The sequence below is a fragment of the Eutrigla gurnardus genome, assembly GCF_963514095.1.
Source record: "Eutrigla gurnardus genome assembly, chromosome: 17".
Taxonomy (NCBI): Eukaryota; Metazoa; Chordata; class Actinopteri; order Perciformes; family Triglidae; genus Eutrigla; species Eutrigla gurnardus.
The window spans coordinates 10,546,801-10,572,309 of record NC_139928.1 but is presented as its reverse complement, the minus strand read 5'-3'; the positions used below and the strand labels follow the sequence as shown (position 1 = coordinate 10,572,309).

At 43.4% G+C, this 25,509-nt stretch overlaps 4 protein-coding genes across 16 annotated transcripts in view; 3 read left to right on the top strand and 1 right to left on the bottom strand.

Annotated features, from left to right (window-relative positions):
* ppp1r9a (protein phosphatase 1, regulatory subunit 9A) overlaps nt 1-3,217 on the top strand; it is a 49,204-nt gene extending 45,987 nt beyond the window's left edge. For all 6 annotated transcript variants that reach the window (XM_084032466.1, XM_084032469.1, XM_084032468.1 and 3 more), the window contains one exon: nt 435-3,217. In XM_084032466.1, the coding sequence (XP_083888592.1) occupies nt 435-617 (183 nt within the window). In that variant the 3' untranslated portion in view covers nt 618-3,217. The remainder of the gene's footprint in view (nt 1-434) is intronic.
* Nucleotides 1-15,314, bottom strand: part of pdk4 (pyruvate dehydrogenase kinase, isozyme 4) — a 37,873-nt gene extending 22,559 nt beyond the window's left edge. The window contains exons 1-11 of one of the 2 annotated variants that reach the window (XM_084032494.1): nt 14,920-15,314; nt 14,424-14,565; nt 13,027-13,098; nt 12,231-12,415; nt 11,808-11,897; nt 11,501-11,578; nt 10,935-11,011; nt 10,739-10,837; nt 10,533-10,646; nt 10,123-10,236; nt 9,689-9,825 (exon numbers count right to left, since the gene is read on the bottom strand). In XM_084032494.1, coding sequence (XP_083888620.1) covers nt 9,694-9,825; nt 10,123-10,236; nt 10,533-10,646; nt 10,739-10,837; nt 10,935-11,011; nt 11,501-11,578; nt 11,808-11,897; nt 12,231-12,415; nt 13,027-13,098; nt 14,424-14,565; nt 14,920-15,037 — 1,221 coding nt within the window. In that variant the 5' untranslated portion in view covers nt 15,038-15,314 and the 3' untranslated portion in view covers nt 9,689-9,693. Of the gene's footprint in view, nt 1-8,778; nt 9,826-10,122; nt 10,237-10,532; nt 10,647-10,738; nt 10,838-10,934; nt 11,012-11,500; nt 11,579-11,807; nt 11,898-12,230; nt 12,416-13,026; nt 13,099-14,423; nt 14,566-14,919 lie in introns of those variants that run through there. The other variant, XM_084032493.1, reaches the window with a different exon arrangement.
* asb4 (ankyrin repeat and SOCS box containing 4) lies at nt 1,350-8,545 on the top strand. Of its 2 annotated transcripts, XM_084032492.1 has the most exons (7): nt 1,350-1,488; nt 3,782-4,000; nt 4,556-4,855; nt 4,935-5,177; nt 5,252-5,499; nt 5,617-5,730; nt 5,895-8,545. In XM_084032492.1, exons 1-7 carry the CDS (start codon nt 1,443-1,445, stop codon nt 6,081-6,083), a joined length of 1,359 nt encoding a protein of 452 aa, XP_083888618.1. In that variant the 5' UTR covers nt 1,350-1,442; the 3' UTR covers nt 6,084-8,545. The 2 variants fall into 2 exon arrangements, with proteins under 2 accessions (XP_083888618.1, XP_083888617.1); XM_084032491.1 differs by lacking the exon at nt 1,350-1,488 and having other exon boundaries at nt 3,347-4,000.
* Nucleotides 15,315-18,410: 3,096 nt separating the features above from the next.
* Nucleotides 18,411-25,509, top strand: part of dync1i1a (dynein cytoplasmic 1 intermediate chain 1a) — a 49,696-nt gene continuing 42,597 nt past the window's right edge. The window contains exons 1-7 of one of the 6 annotated variants that reach the window (XM_084032473.1): nt 18,411-18,685; nt 19,364-19,489; nt 19,730-19,844; nt 20,593-20,749; nt 21,819-21,860; nt 23,222-23,281; nt 23,531-23,646. In XM_084032473.1, coding sequence (XP_083888599.1) covers nt 19,370-19,489; nt 19,730-19,844; nt 20,593-20,749; nt 21,819-21,860; nt 23,222-23,281; nt 23,531-23,646 — 610 coding nt within the window. In that variant the 5' untranslated portion in view covers nt 18,411-18,685; nt 19,364-19,369. Of the gene's footprint in view, nt 18,686-19,363; nt 19,490-19,726; nt 19,845-20,592; nt 20,750-21,818; nt 21,861-23,221; nt 23,282-23,530; nt 23,647-25,509 lie in introns of all 6 variants that reach the window. The other 5 variants (XM_084032476.1, XM_084032474.1, XM_084032475.1 and 2 more) reach the window with 5 other exon arrangements.

Genomic DNA, 25,509 nt, shown 5'->3' with positions numbered 1-25,509 from the left:
TTAAAGAAATCTAATAAATAGAAATCTAAACATAGACAGATAAACTAACAGATTTGAACTGCCAAATATCAATAATGGTATCAGCCTAGAAAATCCAGTTTACCATGATCACTTAATATCAATATAAAAAAATACATAGGTCGACCAAAGTAGAGCTACGATCTGGTCTGATCCTACATGACTCCGTATGGTTTGTACAAACCAGACTCGAGCTTGAGCCACGGCAGCAGTTTTGTACCCAATCCTGACTTAAAATGAAAAACTGTGACAAAAAACATCTCCTACCGAATGTTCAGCACAACCCCAAAACATATAGTCTATAAGTTCTGCATTAAAAAACAAACACTGGGATATTGGCGATATTGGCCGAGAATGAATCAAAACTCGAGACCAAAGGAAGGAACATGCTCATGCGCATGTATTTGTCGTTTCAGGTCCTTGGAGTTTCTTCTTCCCAGGACCGAGCCCTGATCAAGAAAAAGATCAAAGACCTTAAAGTTCTGATGGAGAAAGCCAAGAGGAACCGCGAGAAAGTGGAGAAACAGCGCGAGAAGCTACGGAAGAGAGAACTGGAGCAGCAGCAGAAGGAGGGGCGCAACGAGAGCGCAGCAGAGTGAAGTGAATTGTTAGATCACTTCTGGCTTTACTGTAGCACCACACCAAGTAGCATCTGGAGGAACAGAACGTCAGTAGGCCCCGCAAGCGAACCCTGAGGGACGCCTGCTCAGTAGTTCAATAGTTCTCAGTGGTGGAGCTACACACCCAACTGTAGGAAAGTGTCGAGTGACTTTTTCACCGAGCAAATTAAACCAAAATAAGCAGTTAACAGGATCCTGCCCCGTTCAGTTGCCTCATTTTACACCCATCCTGTGTTCTTTTTTTTTTCTTAGTCATTTAAGATTTTACTCGGTTCTATTTATTTAGCTGTTTGTTGATGTAAATTAGGTTTATTTATTCATACCCCGAGTAAGTCTGTGAAAAGTCCGTCTCATCCCACATTATCTTCAGAGCCGTCTGTGTTTCCCATCACAGACACCGTACATGTACAGCGGTAAATACAGGTACAAATATGTCTGATGTGCCATTTGACAGACTTATGTATATCCCGCTCCAATACATAAATCAGTGAAGTTGCTCTATTGCTTTGACGAAGCACACACTGGTCAGGACTGTGTGGAGGACTATATGAGGCAGTAATCATCTCCCACCACTGGGTGTCCCCATGCTGCTTACTTTCACTACTGTAGGAGGCGACACTGGGACTTTCCAATAGGAGCTGAAGTGGGAACCAAGATTCACTGGGAAAACAAACTCTCTCCGTGCTTGCAAGAACACTGGAAGTACAAATACTGTAAATTAAACCTCTGCTTTGGTTTTTCTCCAACGTTCCTCATGGTGTACATGAACCACACTGAAGTAGTTCACAAAGAAGGAATGCTGACATGGACATACTGGAACAAACTGGACTGGTTCTAATGGAGACTTCAGGTACATTGTAATCATGAGATTTGTAACTTACCAAACCTGTACCACAAAACAAAACAAAAAAAATATGTTAAACTGAAACTTCCTGCTTATATTCATACTGTTGCTTTGACACCGCTTGTAACCTGCTTTGACCTCTTTTTGATATTCTCTCTCAATAACAAGTAATACCCCGCCGCTGCCTTTAGAAATTCTAGAGTAGTAGAATTTTTCTGAACTCTACCCGCTTCTGTGTGAGTGTTGAGACACATACAGTAGACTAAATCTTTCTAATTGTTTTTTTTTTAAATTATTATTATGAATTCTTAAAAAAATACAGGTTCACCATTGCAAATTACTTTGGAATATTCTGAATAATATTTAGGAATGCTGCCATATCTGAGGGAGGACAGATGCAGCGAGTCCAGAAATTGTCTTAAAGATGACCGCGCCTGATACTACTGATGATACACAGGAAATTGCACGATAGATGCAATGTGATTTAAATGTTCCTATGACACTGGTTTAGTAAGACTTGAAACATTTTGATTTACTTGTTAGATTAAAAAAAAGAAAAAGAAATATACCTTTTGAAATTATTTTGACATATGTACTTTATGCAATTCTTGTTTTAGGATTATGATGCTCACCGAGACACGTGTTCCCTGTGTTACTTCTTTAGCATTCCCGAGAACCATTCCACAGGTTTACAGTAAATACAGAGACGCCAGTGTCACCGTGATCAAAATAAAAGGCAGCTTCGGTTATGATTGCCTCTTGTCTGCAGCCCCCTGCCTGGTGTTTTGTTAACCGGTCAACAGCAGGAAGAATAGTAGGGCTTGCAGATACCTCCATGCAATACAGGTATCGCCGATTTGTTAATGTTATTATTTATTTATTTCTGTATTTAATGAAGCAACTGACTACTGTTTATGATAACTTATACAAAATAAGAGTATTATTAACATCTTAAACTAAAACTAAAGATTTATCCAGAATTGTATGATTAATTCCTTTTTCTTTTTGCCAAAACATGAGTAAACATGTTAAAATTGATTTGGATTAAAATGGCTGTTATCAAATGAAGGATTTGAAGTTTCAAGGAAATATTCCCCCCCACCGTGCTTGTGCCCCCCCCCCCCCCCCCCCCCCCTCTAATACAACCGTAGTGCTGCTCCAGTGCAACTCCAATAAACTGCTCATGATGTATTCTTATGGAATATTTTGTAACACTTGAACCTTTTCTGTGAATACCTCCCGCCCCGACCTGTGTCAAGTTCAGTCTGCCGACTGACCTCTTTTGACTCTTTTGTATGTATAGTAAAACACTGAGAGCAATATGCTGTAAGAACCCTAAAGAAGCCTTGTTTTCTATCGCGTCGCCGTGTGTGTGCACAGTTTGTCTGAGGGCTGAGGAGGCTTAGAGGTTCACACCTGAGGCCAAAATGTGATTCCTGGATGTTTTGTGGGGGCTTGACTTGCCTGGCACGATGAAACCAACGTATGGATGAGACCCCGGTGCTCCTGGCAGGCGGTCAAGTCGTGCATGGGAGGGTTTGTCTTTCCTGTACGGAGAGTGCAAAAGATAATCACCACAAACTGCTAGCCATGCTTTCACTGTTTTAAAAAAAAAGCTGTGCTTATTCTCCTCCTCCTCCTCTTCCTCCTTTTTTTGTCATTACCCTGCTCGCATTCTGAAAAAGTTTGAAAGGGCAGCTACCTGTCACACTGAATAAAATGTGCAGCCACTGTCCATTGTCTGCTTTTGTTTCTTCCTTTTTTCACCGTTTGGTTGACTTCCTCTACATAGTTTTAGCCGTCATGCTAGCTAGAGACAGAACTCAGTAAAACTGTGTTATGACTGTTTATGATTGTTCCCTTTTCATTCTTCTCTGTCTTGGTAAATGTGACAGTCGGGTTAGAATGGAAGAGAACAGGCAGCTGAACATTTGCCATCCCCATACCATGTACAAACGACCTGTTATTTTGACTATGTCACCATTCGCTGTCTGGTCTGAGGACATTCTCTTGGTGGACATCTCAGCAAACTGAACCCTGGACAGCCAGTCAGCTGTAGCTCTCCAGTCCCTCCCTCTTCTTTCTATTTATATTCAGCCTAATTTCACTTCAGGGCTATTTTCTTTCTCTCCAACGGCTCCCTCCTGCCCCTCTTCATTTCCGTCTTCCTTTCTCATACACCTCCCGTATCTAATCACTACCTCATGGATGCCTTTCGACATAGGAATGATTGACATCTTTATCATCACCGTCTGTGCGTTTATTTCCAATCTCCTCCATGCTGTGTGGAGAACATTAGTGTCCGAGACGACGGGTTTGGCGGGGCCGTACGAGGAGCTCATGGAGGAGTTGAGCCCCAGACAACTGGCTGTCAAACAGCTGAAGCGACAGTTCCTGGAGGCCCTGCGGACCAACAATGCCCAGGAGGTTATGCAAATTCTGCACACCGGAAAACTAGACATTGACACTGTGCTGGAGGTGGATGACCCCAGCATGGTGCTGGCCTCATACAAACAAGGTATGGAGAAAGTAAACAGATTCAGCCTCATTTATCACCAGCAGTGATAAAATGGTGATATGTTGTATGTTTGTCATATATCAAACGTTACGTTATGATGTGAGTATCCAGAATACACAACAGTTATTTGTAAACACCTCCTGAATATCATAACATCAAACATGTGTTGTGTAGTTCTTCCACTAGATGGTGGTAAATCCTCATAGATCCTAAAGCTGGATATGATTTTCTATACTGAGGGAATTACAATAACATGCACACTCGGCTCCACAGCCATTTTGATGATGTACATCTACTTACAAGCAGGTTTGACAGCAAACTAGGACAATCAAAAAGAAAACAAAGGTTTGTAAAAAGAAAATAAATATCCTTAATTAATGTTAATGGTTCTAATTGGGCCCCACCTATTTCAAAGAAAATGCAGACACAGCACAAACAAATAACCTACAATAACATTTAAAAATTTGACAGATAATAGCTTGTAGGACCCGATCACTCACTGGGGTCCTGATTGAGAAAGTAGGTTATCAGGGCCTGGTTGTCTTTTTTCCACAGGTTATTGGCTCCCAGGCTACAAACTGGAGAAGTCCTGGGCGATGGCTATTCACGTCTGCGTGATGTACAATGCTGTGGAAACGGCACTGGTGCTCCTCCAGGAAGGTGCAGCCATCAACCGGATGCCCAATGGGAAGACACCGCTGCACGTGGCCTGCGAGGTCTCCAACGGCGACTGCGTCGCCTTGCTCTTGGCTCACAAGTCAAAAGTCAACAGCTTGTCGCTGAGTGGACACACGCCGCTTCACTACTGCATCACCAGGGAGTCTGTGGACTGCGCCAAGCAGCTCATCCTCAAAGGTCAGCAGGGAAGCGTGCATGGATACGTGATGAAAGTGTAAACTAAAAAATAACCATTGTTGTTTTCCCCCCCATGGAGGTGCACAAGTCAATATGCCCAGCTACAACAATGAGGAGGACACCCCCCTACACACAGCAGCCAGGTTCGGGGTCCCAGAGCTGGTGGCTCTCTACTTGACCCACGGAGCGGCCGTAAATGCGGTCAACTCTCTCCAGGAGACTCCCCTGATGACCGCCTGCTTCTGGGCTTTTGACGCTAAAGATCAAATTTACAGCCAAGATCACCATCTTGTCTGTCGCCTCCTGCTGGACCACCAGGCAGGTGAGTTTTGGGGACTTCTCACTCATACTGTGATTGTCGTATCCTATGGAAACATTTTTTCCTTCTCTTCCAAGATCCCAACATCCGTGAAGAGGACAATAAAACGGCTCTTCACAAGGCAGCCTGGAACTGTGATCACGTCCTGATGCAGATGCTGCTGGAGTCCGGAGCAGACACAAGAGCCATGGACATCAATGGCTGCGCCCCCATTCAGTACGTCCTCAAAGTGACGGATGTCAGGCCTATGGCCATCCCCGAGCTCTGCTACCAGCTGCTGCTCAACCATAACGCGGCACGGATCTACCCGCCTCAGTTCCACAAGGTACAGAGATGCTTTTAGAGAATATTTTTACACATTAACCACAGTGACTAATTATATGCTGGTCCTTGCAAGCTTTGGGCTGCTGCATAATGCAGCGTTGCGTGTTGTTTTGTGCAGGTGTTGCAGACGTGTTTCGACTATCCAGGAGCAGTGGAAATCATGGTCAACTCCTATGAACGCTTAAAGCCCACAAATAAGTGGAGAGCTGCCATCCCTGATGACTGCTACAAGGTAGTAAAACGATCTACTGTACATGGATAGTAAGAAGTGTGTGTTCAGTGTAGAATCAAGTGAGAACTGTATGAAGAGAAAATAAGTCGCCTTAATTAGAAATCAATTAGGGGTTGTTTATGACTGAAAGATGTAAGATAACCTGTTTTTCTTTTCTTCCTCAGCGACGCAAAGACTTCTACGACTCCATGTTTGCCGTTTGCGCCAACACTCCTCGCAGCCTGCTTCACCTGACCAGATGTGCCATCAGAGCCAGCCTGGGCGGCTTCTGCCACAGAGGGGTCGCCCAGCTGCCTCTGCCTCCTCCCATGAAGAAATATGTCCTCCTGGAGCCCGAGGGGATCCTGTACTGACGAAGCCTGTCATCTGACGATTTTAATAGTAAAGTTCACTTCCTGCCTGCAGGAAAGTGGAAAATGCTGCTAGTTGGAAGCTGGTACTAATAAGGTGTGTCTTTTATATTTTTGCCTATCATTCCCAGAGGCTTTTGTCTGGAACATAAGAAATCCCTCAGAGAAGAAACTACGTGCAGGTTGTTTTTGCTGGAGTGGAACTCTGATTTCGTGACTTACAGCAGCTGACGACACACATCAAACTGGTTTATGATGGCAGTTTGATTCTGGACATGACCGAGGACGGCCATTCAACAAATACATATTATAGTCCTTTGACATATGAAGAGATTTAAGGGACAGGTGACAAAATAGCAATTCACTGAATTGCAATAAAAAATTGCTAGTGCTAATTACAATAATAATAATTTGTATAATTGAGTGATTGTCAAGATTTCTTTCCGTGGGGTCACATGGAAGCGCCGTCAAATCCCCACAGCCTCTCCTTCTGTAATCCTTGTGTTGTTTATGTCTTTCACCGTCTACAGAGGAGGTGCTCGTCTCTTTGAAAGTGACACGAGTGTCTGTAAATACAGTCTCTCTGCGTCTCTCTGTCACAGTGCTGCCTCACTCTTCAGAGGATCCAAATCTACCTGGCAACCTGCTTCAACGCTCACTCTCGAGCTCATGCTCTCGTAACATCCCACTACTCGCTGAGCAAACACTTAACAAAGCCCTCAATCACAAGTGCTTGTTTTTCCACTGGACTGCACATAAAGCCATGTACATGGATCGATTTTTTTCCTTGGCCAGCAATAAAATAAATACTTCTCTCAACTCCCTCAGAACAGAGGCCACGCTGCGAAAACAACAACGGTAACTTTAAGGTGCTGACTTTGATATTCAGAGCATTAATATAGCAGTAGAAAACTATTACTAATGTAATAATACATGTATTAGCTACGTCGAGATATAGTGGAATAATGTCAACCTGAGCAGAGAATGAAGTTGCTCTGCTTCTGTGTGTGTTGTTATCTGAGCGTCTCTGTGCTGTGTTTACATAGCTGGGCCCACCGTGCTCCTATAGTCATTACAGGTGATAACACAGTACTGCAGGCATTGCCGTGTGGAGAGTCGTGGGGAGGCTCTAGATATACTCAGAATTTTGTATAGAGAACCATAAATATATGATATTACATGGAGATAATTCCAGTGTACAAAAGACGGAAGCATTCATGAGAGTGAGGCCGCTGCCTTGTGAGAGAGAGAGGTGCTGCGGAGCTATTTTATAGTGTTATTGTTGAAAAGGAGAAAGAGGAGAACATGAACTAGCAGCCTGAGGAAACATTACGATGAAAGCCCAATTAGGAGGCGAGAAAAGAAAAAGAGCTTTTTCTACATCCACAATCATAGTGACACAGAAGTGTCACTAAAAAGGTTTGATGAAGACAAATGATAGATTTTTTTTTTTACTGGAAACATTTCAAAGAATGGAAATGTCTGTGTTTTATTTTTAATATGTCCATTCTAAGAATATATATAATGAAATACCACCACAGTGACCTCACTTTCTTAGAACATTTGCATGTTCCTCTGGTGTGCTGTTGTCATTTTATCTATCATATCATGTTTTCATTTTGAACATAAGGGCAGTCCATAGGTCACATATTATAAACAGGTGTGGCTGAGTGCTGTTGGTTGGCATGGTTATCAGACATCGTCTGTAGAGGGAACATTGTCTGGATGACTAAAGGGTCAGGCCTCGGCCACCGAGCTCTTTAAATAGTCCACTCAAAGTCAGCAGTCCTTATTTATGCATTGTAATGGGAAGGACAAAATAGGTTTCATATTTAACAGAACTTGACTGCAGTGACTCTGACGTTCTTATTGTTTTTTCTCTCGTCTTTAACGGGCTTGCATGATGCTGAATTTGCGACGCCAGTAATGCCTGAACGAACTCGAAAACAGAATTGAGCTAGACAAGCAGAGAGCCATGAAACCAGAACAGAGCGGCATGTGGGCACACTAATGAAGGGGCAAAACAGAGCGGGACGGCCTGTTCTCAAACCCCTATTGGCAGCTGGCCACGAAAAGCCACTGGCCTGTGTCTGCAATGGTGACAGACAAACAGAGCAAAGTTTCCTAAAACAAGTTGTGGTGGTGGAGAGAGGAGGGAATCCGGGGGATAATGGGTGAGCAACAACTTCCAGACGTGTTGCAGAGAGCAGTGGCACATGGGGCTGTGTACTTAACACGCTATAAACAGCTTAATTCCACATCTTTCTGGGCCGAACAGAAGCACAGGGTTGAGTTCAACAGCATACTGCAAGCTGCAGAAGGCACATGAAATTACATATTCATTTATGTTTATTTCCCACTATCACTGGTCCTTTTGGTGTCCACAAGTTACAGTTACACATACAGGCTAAAAATCTAAAATGTCAGTTTGTGCAGAGACTGTTTATGAATCATAAACGTCTCGTATCGCGTTTTCTGTGGCGTTCCTGAATGTGTCTGCTTCACTTAACTCAGTGTGTATCAGCCCAGAAAGCTCAATTAGACTTTCCTGCAGTGCAACATTTCACCAAGGCCTTCACACCCGCCAACGTTGTATAAATATACAACATGCATCATTACAAAGCACTTAGTGATTTGATCAAATAACAGTTACTGGAGGACACTGAAAACTTTCTTGGAAAAAGGTGTTTATTTTAGTTGCTACTTCAATCACCTTGAACATTATTATAGGGAAGGGCAAGGTTAAGTTGCCATTTTTACAGTTAAAACACAATTATTCACAGTACAACAGAAAATATTAACTTCAAATATATCGCAATACTATGTTTTAACAATTCCTCTTCTCCAGACAGGCACATTCTCATTTCGCTCCACAGAACTCAACATCCATCAAGCATGTTTAAATCTCATATAGAAGAAGCTAAAAGTCTAAAATGTCATTATAGACGGAACACAACCAGTGCAAATTCTTCTTAGAGTGTCTCTGAGATGCTGTGGTTGTATGAGAGCTGAACAGCAATTGAATACAGACGTGAGTGTGTGTGTGTGTGTGAAGCAACGCTGTGAGTTATAAAGGTCTGCAGGTAGAAACCTGGAAGGACAGACTTTGCTCCCTTTGTGTTTATGCTGGAATCGCATGTTCCCATTCTGTTTAACTCAAGTGACCCTGCTGCAGCTGGCTTGGGCCGGGTCGTTCAAGACACACTTTTAACCTCATGCAAACCCAGTGATCGAATTAAGCAAAGACTATTTGCCTGAAATTGTGAAAACGATACATTGTGAAACAATAAAAATAACATAAAACGCCAACATAACGCTTACTATGACTGAAAGGTAGATCTATTGAATTTGGCAAAGGAGATTATTACTTGAACCATTGCCATTAGCAGCCTGTAATCATTGTACACTTGAATGAAATTACATTTTAATAGTTCACTGAGAGCAAAAAAACATTTTCTCATAATCCACATTCCACCTCTGGCAGCAAGCTGGAAGCCTTTTTTTTGCTTTCTCCCACTTACAGTACGAGTTTATCCATTTCCTATACTTCCATATACTTTTATTTCATCTGTTTTCGAGTGTCCTCCACCTCCGTCCGCCACCACAGAGTCCTCTAGGAACTGCCCAATTTCTTTGGATCCTTGCTGGGCATGCACCAGTCGTCAGCTTCTATGCTTGTCTGGTAATGCCGTAAGGCGGACTTGTTGAAAACAGGAAGTCTCTCCACTGACTCTGAAGACAAGGCCTGTGATACGCAACAGAAGGGAACAAATTAGTCCCTGTCCTTATCACGCGTGTGTATGAGTGAGGGTGAGATCCAGGTCGTTTCTCATCGCTTGATTAATCGGATACAGCAAAGGTCTCCTGACCCGGAGCATGTGGTGAGATATAACTGGCAACATGGGACACACTAGTTAAAAGTCTGTATTACGTAATTACTCTACATTTGCCACCAATCAATCAATCCAGTATGTGGCGTTGACAGTACGTGAAATCCACACCGACGGGGCTTTATTTTTGACAGCGAGTGTGCAGTTCTCACCTTCAAGTATATGACCGCTGAGGTGCCGTAGCCCTCCATAGAGTAGAGCTGCAGGTCTCCCTGGAAGTACTTGGCATACAGCCGGGAGATGGGCAGGCCATAGCCGAAACCAGCCTGGAGGGGAAAACAACAGGCTTACAGGATCAATACAGATGAGCCTATCAGGGACAGTTACAGCAATGTTGCATTTAAATGGGGATAATGTGACGGGCGAACAAGTCTTCAGTTTGTCATGTGGTTACAGTTTAATCCAATGTTGTTTACTGCATTCCTCTTTGTGAGGAGCCATGCTGAGTTGTGTGAGTTATTACTGTACTCTACATCTACTTTAGATCCCGAGCTTGTAGTCCTGTAGCCTACTGCACCCTGACTAACACACTCATCAACACAAGAGGCGGCTTGAGCTTCACCAGCGGTGCGTTGCGAGAGTTGTCTATGTGAACTGGACTGGGAGCCGTGGAGTACATGTAGCTGAACAGACGCTCGATCTTCCTCAGAGGGACTCCGCCTCCTCTGTCCGACATCTAAAAATAAAACAGGGGAGGAATGTTAGATTTACAAGGGTCTCCTCTGTGTTGTTTCTTGATTCCCTCTGGACGATAACGTCCCCGTCTACCTTGATAGTGAGGTCTTCGGTTCCCAGGGAGACTCGCACTTTGATCGGGGGCAGCGTCAGGCTCGTCTCGTGGGTCTCTACTGTAGCTCTCATGGCGTTCTGACAGAGATCATACACCGTGGATTACAAAATGAATGAACAGACACGTGTCGAGGAATAGCGTACGTCTGGTTTTCCCCCTTGTCCGGTACTGTACCTTGAAAAGCTCAAACAACATATGGTAGAGATGGGACGGCACATAGACGATGTGGAGGGGCTGGTCAGGGTTTTTAGCTGTGAAAACAAATCATAATGTTAGTTTATTTGTTTTAACTATGATAAATCTATAACCCTGACATCTTAAAAGTACTTAAAGATGACTGCTATAATGCTACATTAACTTTGACACAAGACACTTTCAACATTTGTGGAAAAAGCATTACCAAATTAAGCAAACCTGACTTCATTCATCATTTTGATTCATATAATCCGGACCATATCTGCCAAGTATGTACAGTCTGTCAAAGTTCTGGTACATGTTCTGTTTGTAATAAGCTATGTGGATTTGATTAAAGAACATATTTTAGCAATAACTACCATCTTTATTCCACTAAACTAAACTAGTAGCAGCAGAAGTTTCAGTTCAATTCCAGCTGTTAAACTGTCCTCTCAAACAGCAGAACGCTTCCAGGTGATACAGTATAGGCAAGAGTGACTGAAACATGTGGATAGACATAAAAACATCTGCAAATAGAAGCATTCTGCTTGTTTTCTAACACTTACAATTGACTTCTGTGATCTGCATTTCAGGAGAGGTCAGATAATACTGCTCACATAGCATCTTTGAAGACTCGTACGCATCTAAGTGAAAGAAAAAGACAATCTGCTGTTACTTTAACAAGAGGGCATCAAGTTCTGTTTTTACTGAACCAGTTTACACGATAGTCAAAGGGGAAAATTGCAACCTAATGACACGCTTTCACTTTCACATCGAGTGATAAAAGGTCAAACCGTGATGGATCAATACAAACGGAGAAGTGGACAAGAGATAACGCTCCCTCCACGTGAGCTGAGGAAGCTCGTTCTTTACCTTTGACTACCTCCACGACGTCACAGCTGGGGTCGATGCTGCCAATGTGTTTGGGATGGGCCGGGTTCACGCTGCCGTTGAAGATTAATGCTACAGGGCACAATGCAAGAAATGTGTGTGACTCAAAACACATACGGACACAACTCACCCTCCGTAGATGTTTGTGAGTATTAAATCAAATATAAAATGACTGTAAAGCTATCAAGGCAGGCTTGGTGTTGACGATGTGGCATTTTTGTCAAATCTTCAAAAATGAGATCAAATATAATAAGACAAAAAGGTACAAAACGTGCCGTCACATTTTTACGTGTGAGCTCTCCGACGTTATCAGCACTTCATTGAGTTGAATTGAATGACGTGAAGCTTTGAGTGTGAGCAACTGTGTTGATTAACTCACAGTCGATCACAGAGTGCTATACTGACTGTGCTGGTTCATGAGCATGCGCGTGGAGATGCGGCTCATGTAGAAGCGGTCCAGGAAGTACTGGACGTTCTGGTTGGTGACAGGGTCCACGCCGAAGGCCTCCTTGTACTCCACCACGCCCTGAGCCATGGTGGGCACCACGTTGTTGTGCCGATTACGGACGTTCACCAAAGTCTGCGTGAATCTGAGGGCAGAGACATGGACGGAGGGCTAGTACACTGGGTTTATTTGAATCTCTACACTGCTTTGGTAACAGGGCTGAGCTTTGTGGGGAAAAATACACCCACAAGATCAACATTTACAACAGCCTGAGGTGAGCATCAAACAGATAAACCTGCGTTTCAGTGCCAATTATAACATATTAATGACTTGCTCAATCATGAATTTGAAGAAACTCTATTCAAAAGCGGTAAAACTAGTTCTTACAGATGAAACCTGATTATAAATAAGTAAAAGTACACTCAAGTAGCAAATATTGAAAAGTGTACTGGGTAAACAGGATTAATTTCTCCCCACAGCCGCCGCTGTTCCCCACGGCTGTTCTGTGTCCATAAGCCACCATTAGGGCCGATGGTTCGCCACAGGAGCATAGCGTCCCACCTCCATCAGCACTGTTGCCATCTTTGTTTGCACCATTAACACCACCAGCACTGTTAGCCATGAGCCGCCGGCTCAGCCGTCCCCATGCTGAGAGCCATGTGGAGGCAACAGTTGGGCTCTGAATTTTGAATTTGGCAACTTTAATGTTTACATAAGCAATGCGGATGCACTGGTAAATGTCTGTGAACGACTTACTTTGTCAGGACGTTCTTATCGTCGGGATCCTTTTCTAAGAAATCTACAATCTCCAACAAACTCTGTGAATACCTGGTGGACACAAAAGAACGGATTTCAAAAGAAAATACACAAACAACTCGTTAATTTACTGTATAGAACAATGAAATGATAAAGCTCCAATAAAATATGTGAAAGCATTAGAATTAATCAACAGGGAACTTCTGTTATAAGACATGTTTAAAAATGCTCACCCAGTTTAACAACTGTGTAATTAAGCGAGAAGCATTTTCCCCTGATAAGAATAACTCTGTCTCCTCTTTAGACAGTCGTTTAATCACAGATCTGATCTATAGATAAGTGGATAAAGAAGACTGAGCTCATTGAGACTGTCATACTCCTGGTAGAGGAACTGGGTGAAAGGTGAACAGCAGTGTGGCCGGCAATAGACTTTTACAAGCTACTTGTGTCCCTCAGCTGACCTTCAGCCCTCACATTTTGGATTATGTCCCGTCACCTGAACAGATGTACATCTTGAAATAGACTTGTATTTTCTGTCAGCTTGCCAGGAAAATATCAAGGCGTGATTTTCTCCTCCACCATCAACAAGATTAACAACAAGTGACATATTAAATCTTATCCTAGCAGATTAAAAAGAGTAATGGAGTAGTGAAAGTAGAAATACACAGTGCAGGAGGTACACAGCCATATACAGGCATATGGCTCTTATCAGGGGGGGGGGGGGTTAGCATGTCCTCATGTGACCAGACATAAACAATGTGCTTGGGTCTGCAGCAAAAACACAGTTTTTCTGATATCATCATGCCCAAAAAGTGATCACGATCGCCCAGGATTACCTGCGACGACTTGTCCTACACACACACACCAGACACACACACACACACACACACACACACACACACACACACACACACACACACACACGTACCCAGCTGCACACTCAGTGTTAACAGCTATGGAGTGCACCTTGGAACGGGTGTGTGCATCGTGCTGTCTGAGGGTTGCAACAACATCGCTGCCTTCACGCTACAAAAAGAAATTGCAGTTTATGAATAATCTATTATGGTAATTATGGTATATCTACACCGGAATAGCATACCAACACGACGGAAGCCCAGCCAGTACATTAGCCTACTTCATTCAAATAGTGCGCTCCGGGATCAATGGCGTGCAGCCAGCGAGGGCACACACACACAAAACACAGGGTGAGACAGACAGACAGATAGATAGAGAGAGTGAGACAGATAACCCTCTGTGCACCCTTCCCGTACTGCAGAGAGGTGCAGGAGAGACCGGACGGAGAGCTAACGTGACATCACCCCCACAGTTCGGCTCCACAGTGATTTTGGTACAACAGATTACATAAGAGATTTGCAGTGCAGTCTAGAGATCCCCACCAGCTGACGAGGAGCTTTAGGGACGGAGTGCCGAGGAGCTTGTCGGGGAGGAAATCTATTTCCTTCATGATGTTGGCCAGTCTGACAGGAAGCTCCTGCCGCAGGAACACAAAGGAGGTCTTCTCACACGCGTTGGCCGAGCCTGCAGTCACATGAGGGGACAGACACACTTTGACCTCACCCTGTCGAATCAAATTAAATAAAAAAAACACGAATATCTCTCCTTTGGGACGAAAATATTGTATAAATGTAATGGTAAATCCACGGAGAGTGTATGTGCATCTGTATGAGGTAGCAGTGACATGAGATATTGCATATGTGTCCATATCAGCCAGCATGCACGTCTAACTGCATGTGTGCTTTACTAGTGAGAGCTGCAGCTGCCACCACACGGTCACATAACGGGACTTGCGCAAGTGTGTGTGTGTGTGTGTGTGTTTGTGTGTGTGTGTGTGTGTGTGTGTGTGTGTGTGTGTGTGTGTGTGCCGAGACTTACCAAAGTCTATGAATTGCTTCATGGACAGCGGAGAGGGCGAGAACTTCGCGAACCTCTCCACTTGCTTCGGTATCCCGGCGACGGAGCCATGTTTCAGCAACAGCTGAGCGAACTTCATTTCCCAGCGCCCGTCTCCTTCCACAGACTCCCGACTCTCAGTGTGTGTTGTTGTGGAGGACGAGCTGTCCTTTCTTTACCGCAGCGCGCTCCAGTTTGACGAGCTAGCTTAGCAGGGCTTCGTGCTCGGACGCGTTCGTCACATTCGTATTGTTATCGTTATTCAAAGACGCGGTACGAGTTCCCCATCACTGTTTCTGTCGAGCAGCTTCCTCGCATCTCAGCAGCGAGTTGGCTGTTTGCCCTTCAAGTGCAACTTCAGGCAACGAGAGAGCGGTCTGGCTGTGTGTGACGTCACTGCTGGGCGGGGCGGAGGAGGGATTGAGGTTAAAACCAACCAATGAGCGCCGGGGATTCCCTTGTTGCAGGAAGTGTGGGTTCAGGAGAAGAAAGCTGTGGATGTGGAAGTCAATTCAAATAGAAAGGCAGGCTAAGGATATGTGTGTCTTTTTTATTATTGGTTTCAAATAATATTGCTTCAATATGTTACTGGAAACTATTCTTTGGGACTTTGAAACTACCTGGGAGAAGTTAAAGCAAGAGAGTGATGTTTATCAGAATCAAATTGCTGCTATAAGGGCAGGAAATACTCTTGATGCTAAAATTAAATAAGGTATTTGAACACTCCATCCCTCAGAGCAAAGGCAAAACTAAAGAGGAACGCAGTACCATGGAAGGGCCATAGGGAACAACAGAAATAGGGCATTTTGGTTAATGGGTGGGACAAACATAGAGGTAGAGCAGAGAGAGTTGGGAGAGTTAAAAAGGGTGCTGGTTGAAAACAGTTATAACTGTAGAATATATAATAGTTAGGAAGATATTGTTGTACCTAAATGGTGCACATATTACAAAGACTTTACTCTTAATAACTCCTTAAGTTTAAGGTCAGCTAACATAATGAAAGATGGAACACTGTTCAGCTTTTAAACATATTTATATGAAACACACGTCTTATATCGATACCTGCAGTAGTGGATTAATATAATATCAAATGAAAAATTCAAGATTAGTAGAAACATAGTTCGCACTGAGCAATGACATTCTTATTTTTCCTTCACACAGTGACCTCAAATAGAAGATACGATACAAAAAAATACAAATGTATACTAAGAACTAAAAGTATAAACGTATAAAACATAAAAAATAATATATATGTACAAAAGAACAAAATGTATTTACAGTCTGTAAGGTTAAGCAGCAATTTTTGTATAGAAATAGTGACAAATATGACGGTATCCTATGGATAGAGTGCAAATGAACATGGTAAAAATGTGCAAATATACAGTTCACAGAGGTATTGGTTTGTGTGTGACAGGGTCATTCAACAGCTTGATGGCTTGTGGATGAAACTGTTTCTGAGTCTTGTTGGCTTTCACACTCCTGTAGCGTCTGTCAGACGGTATATGTGAACAGTGTCTGGTGGGGGTGTAGTGTCCGTGGTGATTGTGTGTGCCCTCTTTATGGCCCGGGTGTTATAAATGTCCTGGGGTGATGGGACGGCTGCTAGATGTATTGTCCAGTTTCAATCCCCCGCTGGAGAGCCATCCTGTCCTGTGTAATGCAGTTCCCATACCTCTGTGATGGCGTTTGTCAGGATGGCACTGAGTTTACAACTAAAAAGAGAGCTACATGCCTCCTGGTAAAGGGAGATGAAGCAGCAAGAACGAAGACCTTTTCCACCGAGGCATTTTGAGGGCTGGTTCGGAGCCGGTGCCCAATCGCGAACCAGTTCTTCCTGTTTCCACAGACAAAGAGCCGGCTCTCGGCCTGGAAAACTGGTTCCCGAGCGGCTGGGCAAGCAACACTTACCCAGGTCATTTGTTTCTCATTTAAGGAAAAAAATATTTCACTTAAAATTGTGTGGTCAACAAGCAAGTAAAAGCTTTTCGATTTCTTGGGGTCTGATTTGACGTAAAGCTCACATGGAATATTAATTTCGATAAAGTTATGAACAAATGTAAAAAGGTCATCGTTATACTTTTCAGAACAGGAGTAGGGAGAGAGTAGAGCATCATAAAATATATATATACTGGGCACTCATGACGTTGACTATGGGTGTATAGCTGACAGCAGCTGAATCACACCTCGAGATATGGCATACTGGATTAATCTCCAGGGGAAATATGGAGCATAATGAGACACGTTTCAAAAGTTTGGGGTGGATTGGTGATGCAAAGGCAGAAAGCATAGTTTAAGTATAGACCTCAGAGCAACTTTCAGTATGACATAAACTCCGGGACTATTTGGATCAGCACTGTTCAGATTCTGTGTTTATATTAACAGATGGCCTCTAAGATCCTGGTACAGGGTGTGCAGGCACAGCGGTATATATGCCAGTGTGTGAGTCATATATTAAGAAATAAATACCAGACCATAACACAAAGCTTTTGGCCATATCCCTGCAGTGGATAGAGGATAATGACATAAATAATACCGCTATTCCATCTGACAGATTTTCAGCACTAAAAAGAAGCATTAGATCTTGCAGATTATCAATTACAACGGATAGTATGATTACACATTCCTTAAAATCTGCAGGGTTGACTGTACTGCTCATGTTGGAGTAGAGGGAAATTAGCAGGTGGCTATTTTGGCCAAACAGGACATTAAGAATGTAAACCTAAACATTATGCAAGAGCACATATAAATATAAAAACATAGCACAGCCTTTTATTGTCATGTCTCTTTGGAAAAAGGGCAGACAATATATGTGGCACTGTGAAATTAGATATATGTCCGTAAATTGTTTTAATAAAGGGATGCTCTAAAAAACAGTTTGTTCTTGTATTTATTTCCCCGCATAATCGCTGTTGCGCCCCTCCAGTCCAGCGGGTGGCGGTAATGCACCTCTAAGCTGGTTTGACAACCGCCAATAAACACTCACGAAGAAGAAAACGAACCTGAAGGAGAAGAAGACGTGCAGTAAAAAAGACAAAGCTTTATCACAGCATCCCCTACCGACGAGCTACCAGAAGAAAAGTTGTCTGTTTTATAGTTTTGAATGCTTATCGTAATGAGTAAGCCAGCAGAAGTATACGTGTATTTCTGACACCGTACGGGTCTCCTCCATTAGAAACAAATGTGTCCCCGGGCATTGCAACATAACTTGGCCGAACCTAACCGTTGTTTCAGGTTTTTAGTTAACCGTAACTAAAACTCACTACGTGTTCAGCCTCTTTACACATCTAGACCGACGACAGACCGGTGTATTACCGCACGGTACCGTCTGACAACATTTGTTTGTTGGTTTTTTGACCACTCCAACGCACTTCTCCAAAACGGCCAGCAGATGGCGGCGTTGCAAAAGCCACGAAACGATGACGGTGCGCGTTAAAGGAGGTGGGATATCCTCTCCTCCGCCTGCTCCTCCTCAACATCATCCTACTCCTCCCAGGGATGTATCGGCTTGCGGTGCACCTGTTATATGCGTTATGTTTTTGTTAAAATGCTCTGTTTTCACCACTGTCATCAATAGCCACGCGGAAAAGCTTCAAACGCCCCGTTCGGCGGTTCCCGAGAGGCCTCGACTCAGCGTCATTTAGGTCGAGGATGTGTTGATTTTTCCTTTTTTCTTTCTTTATTTCGGGGAGCAGCAGTGAGACAGCATCTTTGCCGGGTGACACACCATTATCAGCACGAGTGAACCAAGGTACTCGAGTCAAACAATACTGTACAATAGTGCATTATTGTACGGTTATTCATGTACTGTCTATGTGATGATTATGAATGTACTGTATGTAGGATTGGCAAGGCCTCAAACCCATTGTAGGTTAAGTAGTGGTTCGCTAGCTGCGAATGCATCACGTCCAGTCAAACACACGCCCCAAGGGTTTGTTCTGTTTGTGGACACATCTACGTGACTTGTGTTTTCTGTTCTGGTTGCAATATGTTTATAAATATACTGTTATTTCCACATGCCTTGTTCCAAAACGTTTAAAAATCTATTGTTACTCATTTGCTAAATCACTGGTCCTGGTGCAGATTTAGGGAGCCCATCGTTCTGTAATTAAATCAGTTTTAAAAGATACTGTTCCTAAGGTGACACCTGGTTTGTTTTAATTAAATAATCAAGTGTTTCCTGCATGTTCATTGAACGTGAATGGTGTCAATAGAGGTGTTGAATCACTGTAGAATATTGTAATGTTTGTGATGACAACTGATTGATTGGTGAGTTAACAGAAGTAGTGGCTGTCTAAATACAGCCCACACACGCTGGACTGAGAGTGTCAGATACAAGCTTCATTCTGACAAGTGTATTTGCCGATATCAAGTCATCATTGGTGACAAGTTTATGAGGCTCATCCCCATTCCTTTGTCTTCCTTGAAGGACACCATGTCGGACAAAAGCGACCTCAAAGCAGAGCTGGAGCGCAAGAAGCAGCGCCTCGCCCAAATCAGACAGGAAAAAAAGATAAAGGAGGAGGAGAGGAAGAAGAAAGAGGTAAGGAAAAAAGTGAGTAAAGTCACACAAGTGCCACTTGTACTGCATCGCTCTCTGGTGGGTGTTGTTTGTGCGTCTGGTGGCTCTCTGTCAGGCCGTGGAACGTAAAGGGCCCAGGTTGTGTGTGTCCATACAGTCAACTATGTGTGTGCAGAAGGTTGGTGTTGGACTTTTCGATCAAAAATGCACGTTGTTAGCTTGTCCTCTAAGCCGTGACGAGGTAGCTAACATACTTCTATCCACCCTGAGCAGTCGGAGAGCCAGCAGAAGAGAGAGGCCACCCCAGAGGATTCAGACTTGGACCGCAAGCGCAGAGAGACCGAGGCCCTGCTACAGAGTATCGGCATCTCACCGGAGCCTCCGCTAGGTATGTGACACTCCTACACCCTACACAATAAATGAACCTTAAAGGTTATTTCACCGTTCCCTTGTGATTGTATTGGAAAAATGTTTGTTACAATACCTAAAAGTTATCAAGGTGGTTCAGGAAAAGACACACAATTTCATTAATTAGAGCCACAAATCTAGCAACAGAGAGGGATCAGTCATATCCATATCCTAACTGACAATGAAATGGTCAGATAACTGAAGTATGTTGTTAGTATATAGTTTTATATATTATCAGTAACATTGTTGCACGTACTATTTTAGCAGGTCTCATCAGAAAAGACTGTCTTTTATCCTAAATTGATTCCATTATTTGCTGTGCACATCGTGTGGACTGTGCTGAACATCGCAGGGGATTACTTTGATATGTCACTTTTTTTAACAACTCCCTTTTATAATTCCCTCTTCCTCCTTGGTATTTAATATCAATGTGATTGAAACATCAATTTAGAAAAGTATGCTACACATCTAGATCCCCCAGTTTGGAAGCACTGTTCTCTAGTGGTCTAAAATTGTAACAGCACCCTCAAAAATTGGGTCACTGCTTGTTTGTGTTTTTAGCTTTGGTTATATTTAGTGCATCTTCAAATCTACAAATATAACAAATACAAAATCAAACAATGAATTTGATGCCCTGCCCTCCCTCTCCTTTCTTTTGAACGTTTATTTTATTTGTCCATCACTCGTTTTGCTTCGTTGCATTTCATCCCAAATTTTCTTTTGACCAGTCCATTCTTTGCAGCCGTTAATGCTCGATTCATGTTTTTTTCATTATTTAGTCCCGACCCCTGTGTCACCCTCCAAATCACTGAGTACACCTAGTGAGACGGGGAGCCAGGATTCAACTGAAGGAGGAGGAGCAGCAGCAGCAGCGGCGGCAGGCAGGTAGGCCCAAATCACACGTCATACCAAAGTGCAATGTCAGAAACCTCTCTGGGCTCATGAGACTTAATCAAGAAATTATAGAGGTGAAAGACATAATCACAATTTGAAATTTGGAACCAAAAGGGTTTTGCTTTCTCTTGCATACCAGGCATGTTTTTGAGAGGTTACCAATAAACTGGATGCGGTGCCCGACTTTTAAACTTGGAAAAACTCACATAAAATGCTGCTAATGTGCAGTTGGATTGGGCTGTGGATAATTTGGCACGTACTCACTTTTGACGCATATGCTGTCTCTTTTGTTGTCGATGGCACAACAGGTTTCGGTAAGGGAGAATGCCACTGATGGTCAGGTTGTGGTGCCCTGTTTGTGGTCTCTGTCACTTGCCACAGCATCTGGTGTTTTATGCCCATTGTACAGGTTGTTGCTCCTCATAACGAGAGATGCCCATTTCCAGATATTATCCATGTAAACATTGGTCAATTTTCAGAAAGCAGCCATAGTGAGCCAGTTAATGTGATGTGTTTTAAATATGGAGCCTAATTTTTCCCCTTTGTCATTGTTGTGTAAGGTGCATTCACAGTGCTTACTAACTCACGTGTAATACATAACCCTGCATTAATTTATGAGCTTGTAAATCCATAACATAGTTGAGCAACTATTTACCTGTAAGTTCTGCCCACGGCCGCTCCGGTGAATTAAACCTACAGTTGAGAAAGAGAGAGGTCATCAAGCGCTTTCCATTTGCTTTTTTTAATGGCAGCTGACTGCAAAGGTCAGTGTGTGAGTGATGCCTTCAGGGGTCATCAGTGATGTGTTGTTCTGGTATGGCCAGGGGTGGAATTGGGGACTAAAAACGCGTGGGAGCTCAGAGTTCCTCGCTGAAATCCATTCTCTCCGATAAGACCTGTTGTTTCTTCTTAGCTTTTACCAATTGGATTTTACAAATTGGTGAGTTAGCTCCACTGCCTGGAATGTAAGATTCATCCCCCCCCCAAATCCACCCTGGATGATGGCATGCCATTTTGAGCTTCTCCATCTGTGGCTGTGTATGTGTGTGTCCCTTCTTAGGTCAGGTATCTCTAAAAACAAGTCCCAAGCACAGATCTCAAGGTAAGAATCTTCACGTCAAACCCAGGACTCCCCCCCCTCCCCCCTCACTTTCTTTAGATGAGTTTACCCTCATGTGAACACAGAGACACCCGCAGTGTTGTCAGTGGTCTTAGCGATGTGTTCCCGTCATGATTTTTCCTTTTTTTTTTGGGGATCAAAACAGTGCAGTGCCACTCTGTCCTCCGTTCCTTCGCTCCCCTCCGGTGACTTCCTGTCTGAAGCCCCGACCGTCTCCCTTAATACCAGCTCGAGCGATTTCTGTTTGCATGAGTTGAGCCACAGAAGTCATTTCAGCCTTCACAGGGTTGACAATCCGCTGCTTAAAGTGTCATCGCTGTTACTGCAAATCAGTGGGCCTGTCAGGCTAAAGCAATGCCTTGCCACTCCTACCTGGCGCCGCGTGGCACAAGCTGAAGGTCTGACGGGCGTGTTCACTGGCCCTAATAGGTATATTCAAACAAAGTGTAGCGATGATGGAAGTGTTATCCTTTTCACAGTTGGTGGATTTCAACCAAGTTACCACCGTTTCAGTTTCTGCTTGAGTTCCCTGTAAGCAAGCAATTCCTACTTCCCTAAAAATAGAAGAACTATGCAAATGCTCTGAATGAACTTCCTTCAGCATTGATTATGCATCGATGGTGCATGTCAATTATATTGTCATGTATATTGAGCCAGCTCAATCTTTTATGGATGCATTTTAATGTGATCTTCACATGCTGAACATTATCATGTGTCCAGAACATAGATGATGTATGTTGTGCTGTAGGTGAGATGTTCCTGGATACGTTGTTAACGGCTTTCATGCATCATTTGGCACAAGTTTGTATGAAACACCAAGACACAGACGGTCACATAAATGGATTAATGTCATACATTAAAATTAGATGCTGTGGATGCAAGCAAAGATTTCTGCAGCTTTCCTCCATTTGAAATTCATTATTTGAAATTATTTCCCCACTGAATACAATGGGATCATTTTGACCTTCTTCCACGGGGCCTTTTTGTTGTCCATAAATGTATAGGTGTTTTCTTCCTGGTAGAAGACCAAGGAATCTATCACAAGAGATGAGTGAAGAGCTTTAAATAAAGATTACATTAAAGAATATTTGAATATAATGTAAAGCCCTCCCACGCTCTATCCACTCCTTGAAACATTTCCACTGAGAGTGCCATCTTTGCATGAAATTCGATGGGAATCACCGTGTTAAGCTGTTCTCTAGATAAGTGGTCTGCGTGTGTGTGTGTGTGTGTGTGTGTGTGTGTGTTTGTGCGCCACTGGTGTGCCAGTGTTTGTGTTTGTTCAAAAGTGTCTGTTTGTAAACTTGCATGTCCTCTCTTGCCCCCCCTGTTGGTGACACCAGGACGCTGCAGTGGGACACAGACCCCTCTGTGCTGCAGCTGCAGGCTGATTCTGAGCTCGGGTACATCTTCCTTCTCTCCTCTACTTGACAAAAAAGGACACAAAAATACACCTTATTTATTGCATGGCATTTAATAATCTAATTAAAGATCAACTGCTCGAATGATGCAATGACTATTCAGTGGTTCCTACAGACACACTGCTCTACATGTTATTCATTGCTTTACATTTTAAAAACAAATGCAAATTGAATACAGGCCAAATAGAAATATAACTATGCTGATGGAAACATCTTGTCTCTGTTACTCAGGCGAAGGATGCAGAGGCTGGGAGCCTCTAAGATCACACAGGTAGACTTCCTTCCCAAAGAGATGGTCTCTTACTGCAAGGAGACACAGACGCCACTCACCGCCCACCTGTCTGAAGGTGAGTAAATGTGTTGTGTGTGTGTGTGTGTGTGTGTCTACGATTCAAGTTGTTTTAGGGCCAAAGGGGCACCAAAGTTCATAAGAGGCAACAGTCGGTCTCAGGTTGTGGATGATTGTCGTCGTTGTGTGGTTGAATTTGATACTCCTTCTGTTAGCCAGTTCACAGCCTGTAAACCTGGAGTAATTTAAAGGCTGACAGATGAAAGTTACCCAAGATGATTGCTGACGCATTGCTGTGTGTGTGTGTGTGGTGTATGCACACATGTGTGTTTTATGTATTTGTTACCATTATGCATGGTTTAGTATTCTTGAATAGGAACAGCTGCCATTCATTCCTTCAGGATTTTGGTCGAGCAAAAAACACAAGAAAAATGTGTGTTTTTGTCCGTGTGTGTGTGTGTGTGAGTGTGTTTGCATGAGAGGTTATATGTGCATACATGGAAACGTATATGTGCATATTTGTGTAATGCGAGTGGGCGTGCGCATGTGTGCTGAGCTGCAGCTCCTAAACACATCCATATGGTGAAAACTGAGGTTAGTCCTGCACTGGATTTGGCATAACGGTGGTGGTTGTTAATTCAAGGCATAGAGATTTGAGTAGTTTTCTATTGGAGGAGAAGGACGAGGCAGATTTGGACGTGCGACAGTTGCAGTTGTTCCACTAAATTGAGCTTCAAGCCTTTGTTCCTATTTCCAATGCAGATATTCCTTCTATCAGAAACGTCATCTTCACGTGTAGGAATGTTCACACAAATACTACTCCACCTACACACACTCTCCATCCAAACTGAGTGTCGGACATGTATATAACACACACACACACACACACACACACACACACACACACACACACACACACACACACACACACACACACACACACACACACACACAATCCCACTCCCTATCATCTTCTCTGTCTTCCCTCTTTTAGTTGCCAAGACAGCTGGCAGCCATGTGACTGTGAAGGGGTTGTACTTCCTGCTTCCTGTCATTATAATAGATGGTCTGGTGTGGATTCCACTGCCCTCCTCCAACAGCAAACCACCACGCACATACACACACGTCTGTCCTGATCAGCATCCAATGGCACGCCTCAACTCCCCCCATTTCCTTGACAGACCCAGGAATAGATCATTTATTCAACAAGTGCACAGGCACTGACTCACATGTGTGTGCTGGGAGACATGCACACACACACACACACACACACATACACACTCACCATTTATTAATGTCTGCTCATACGACCAAGAACTCTTGTTGTTGAAGGCTGTCAGTTTACCTACAGTACATGGAGCGCCAAAACAACCAAACAAACAAACAAGACAACTTTTAAATTGAGCAATTTGCTAAAGAGATAAACATCCAAACAAATAAATATGCTCGAGTAATTCTGTGTCGGTCAATTTCAGTTTGTTTGTTTTCAGCTACGAACAGTATTTTCTGGAGGTCCGTCTGTTGTGTGTGTGTGTGTGTGTGTGTGTGTGTGTGTGTGTGTGTGTGTGTGTGTGAGAGAGAGAGAACATCTGGGAGCCAGAGCAGAACTGTGGTGGTCTACAGGGAGGTGACCCTGGCCTGAGGAGACCCTTTGCAGACTACCACAAAGCTTGTGTGTCTGGAGAAAGAGGAAAAGAGGCTAATGGTAGCACCTGCCTGCACTTCTGGCTGTATGTTTGTTCAGGCCAGTTCCTTTTGTTGATTACTGAGCCTAGCATGCACACAACCCACATCTCATGTTCAGGTTGCAACCTCAGGTTGTGTACATAATTATTTTGGTGACGACTTGAAATTTTCTGTCATCCCAGTGAATTAAAGACTACACATTTTTATTGAATCGCTGAGTTTTTATGGTTAAATC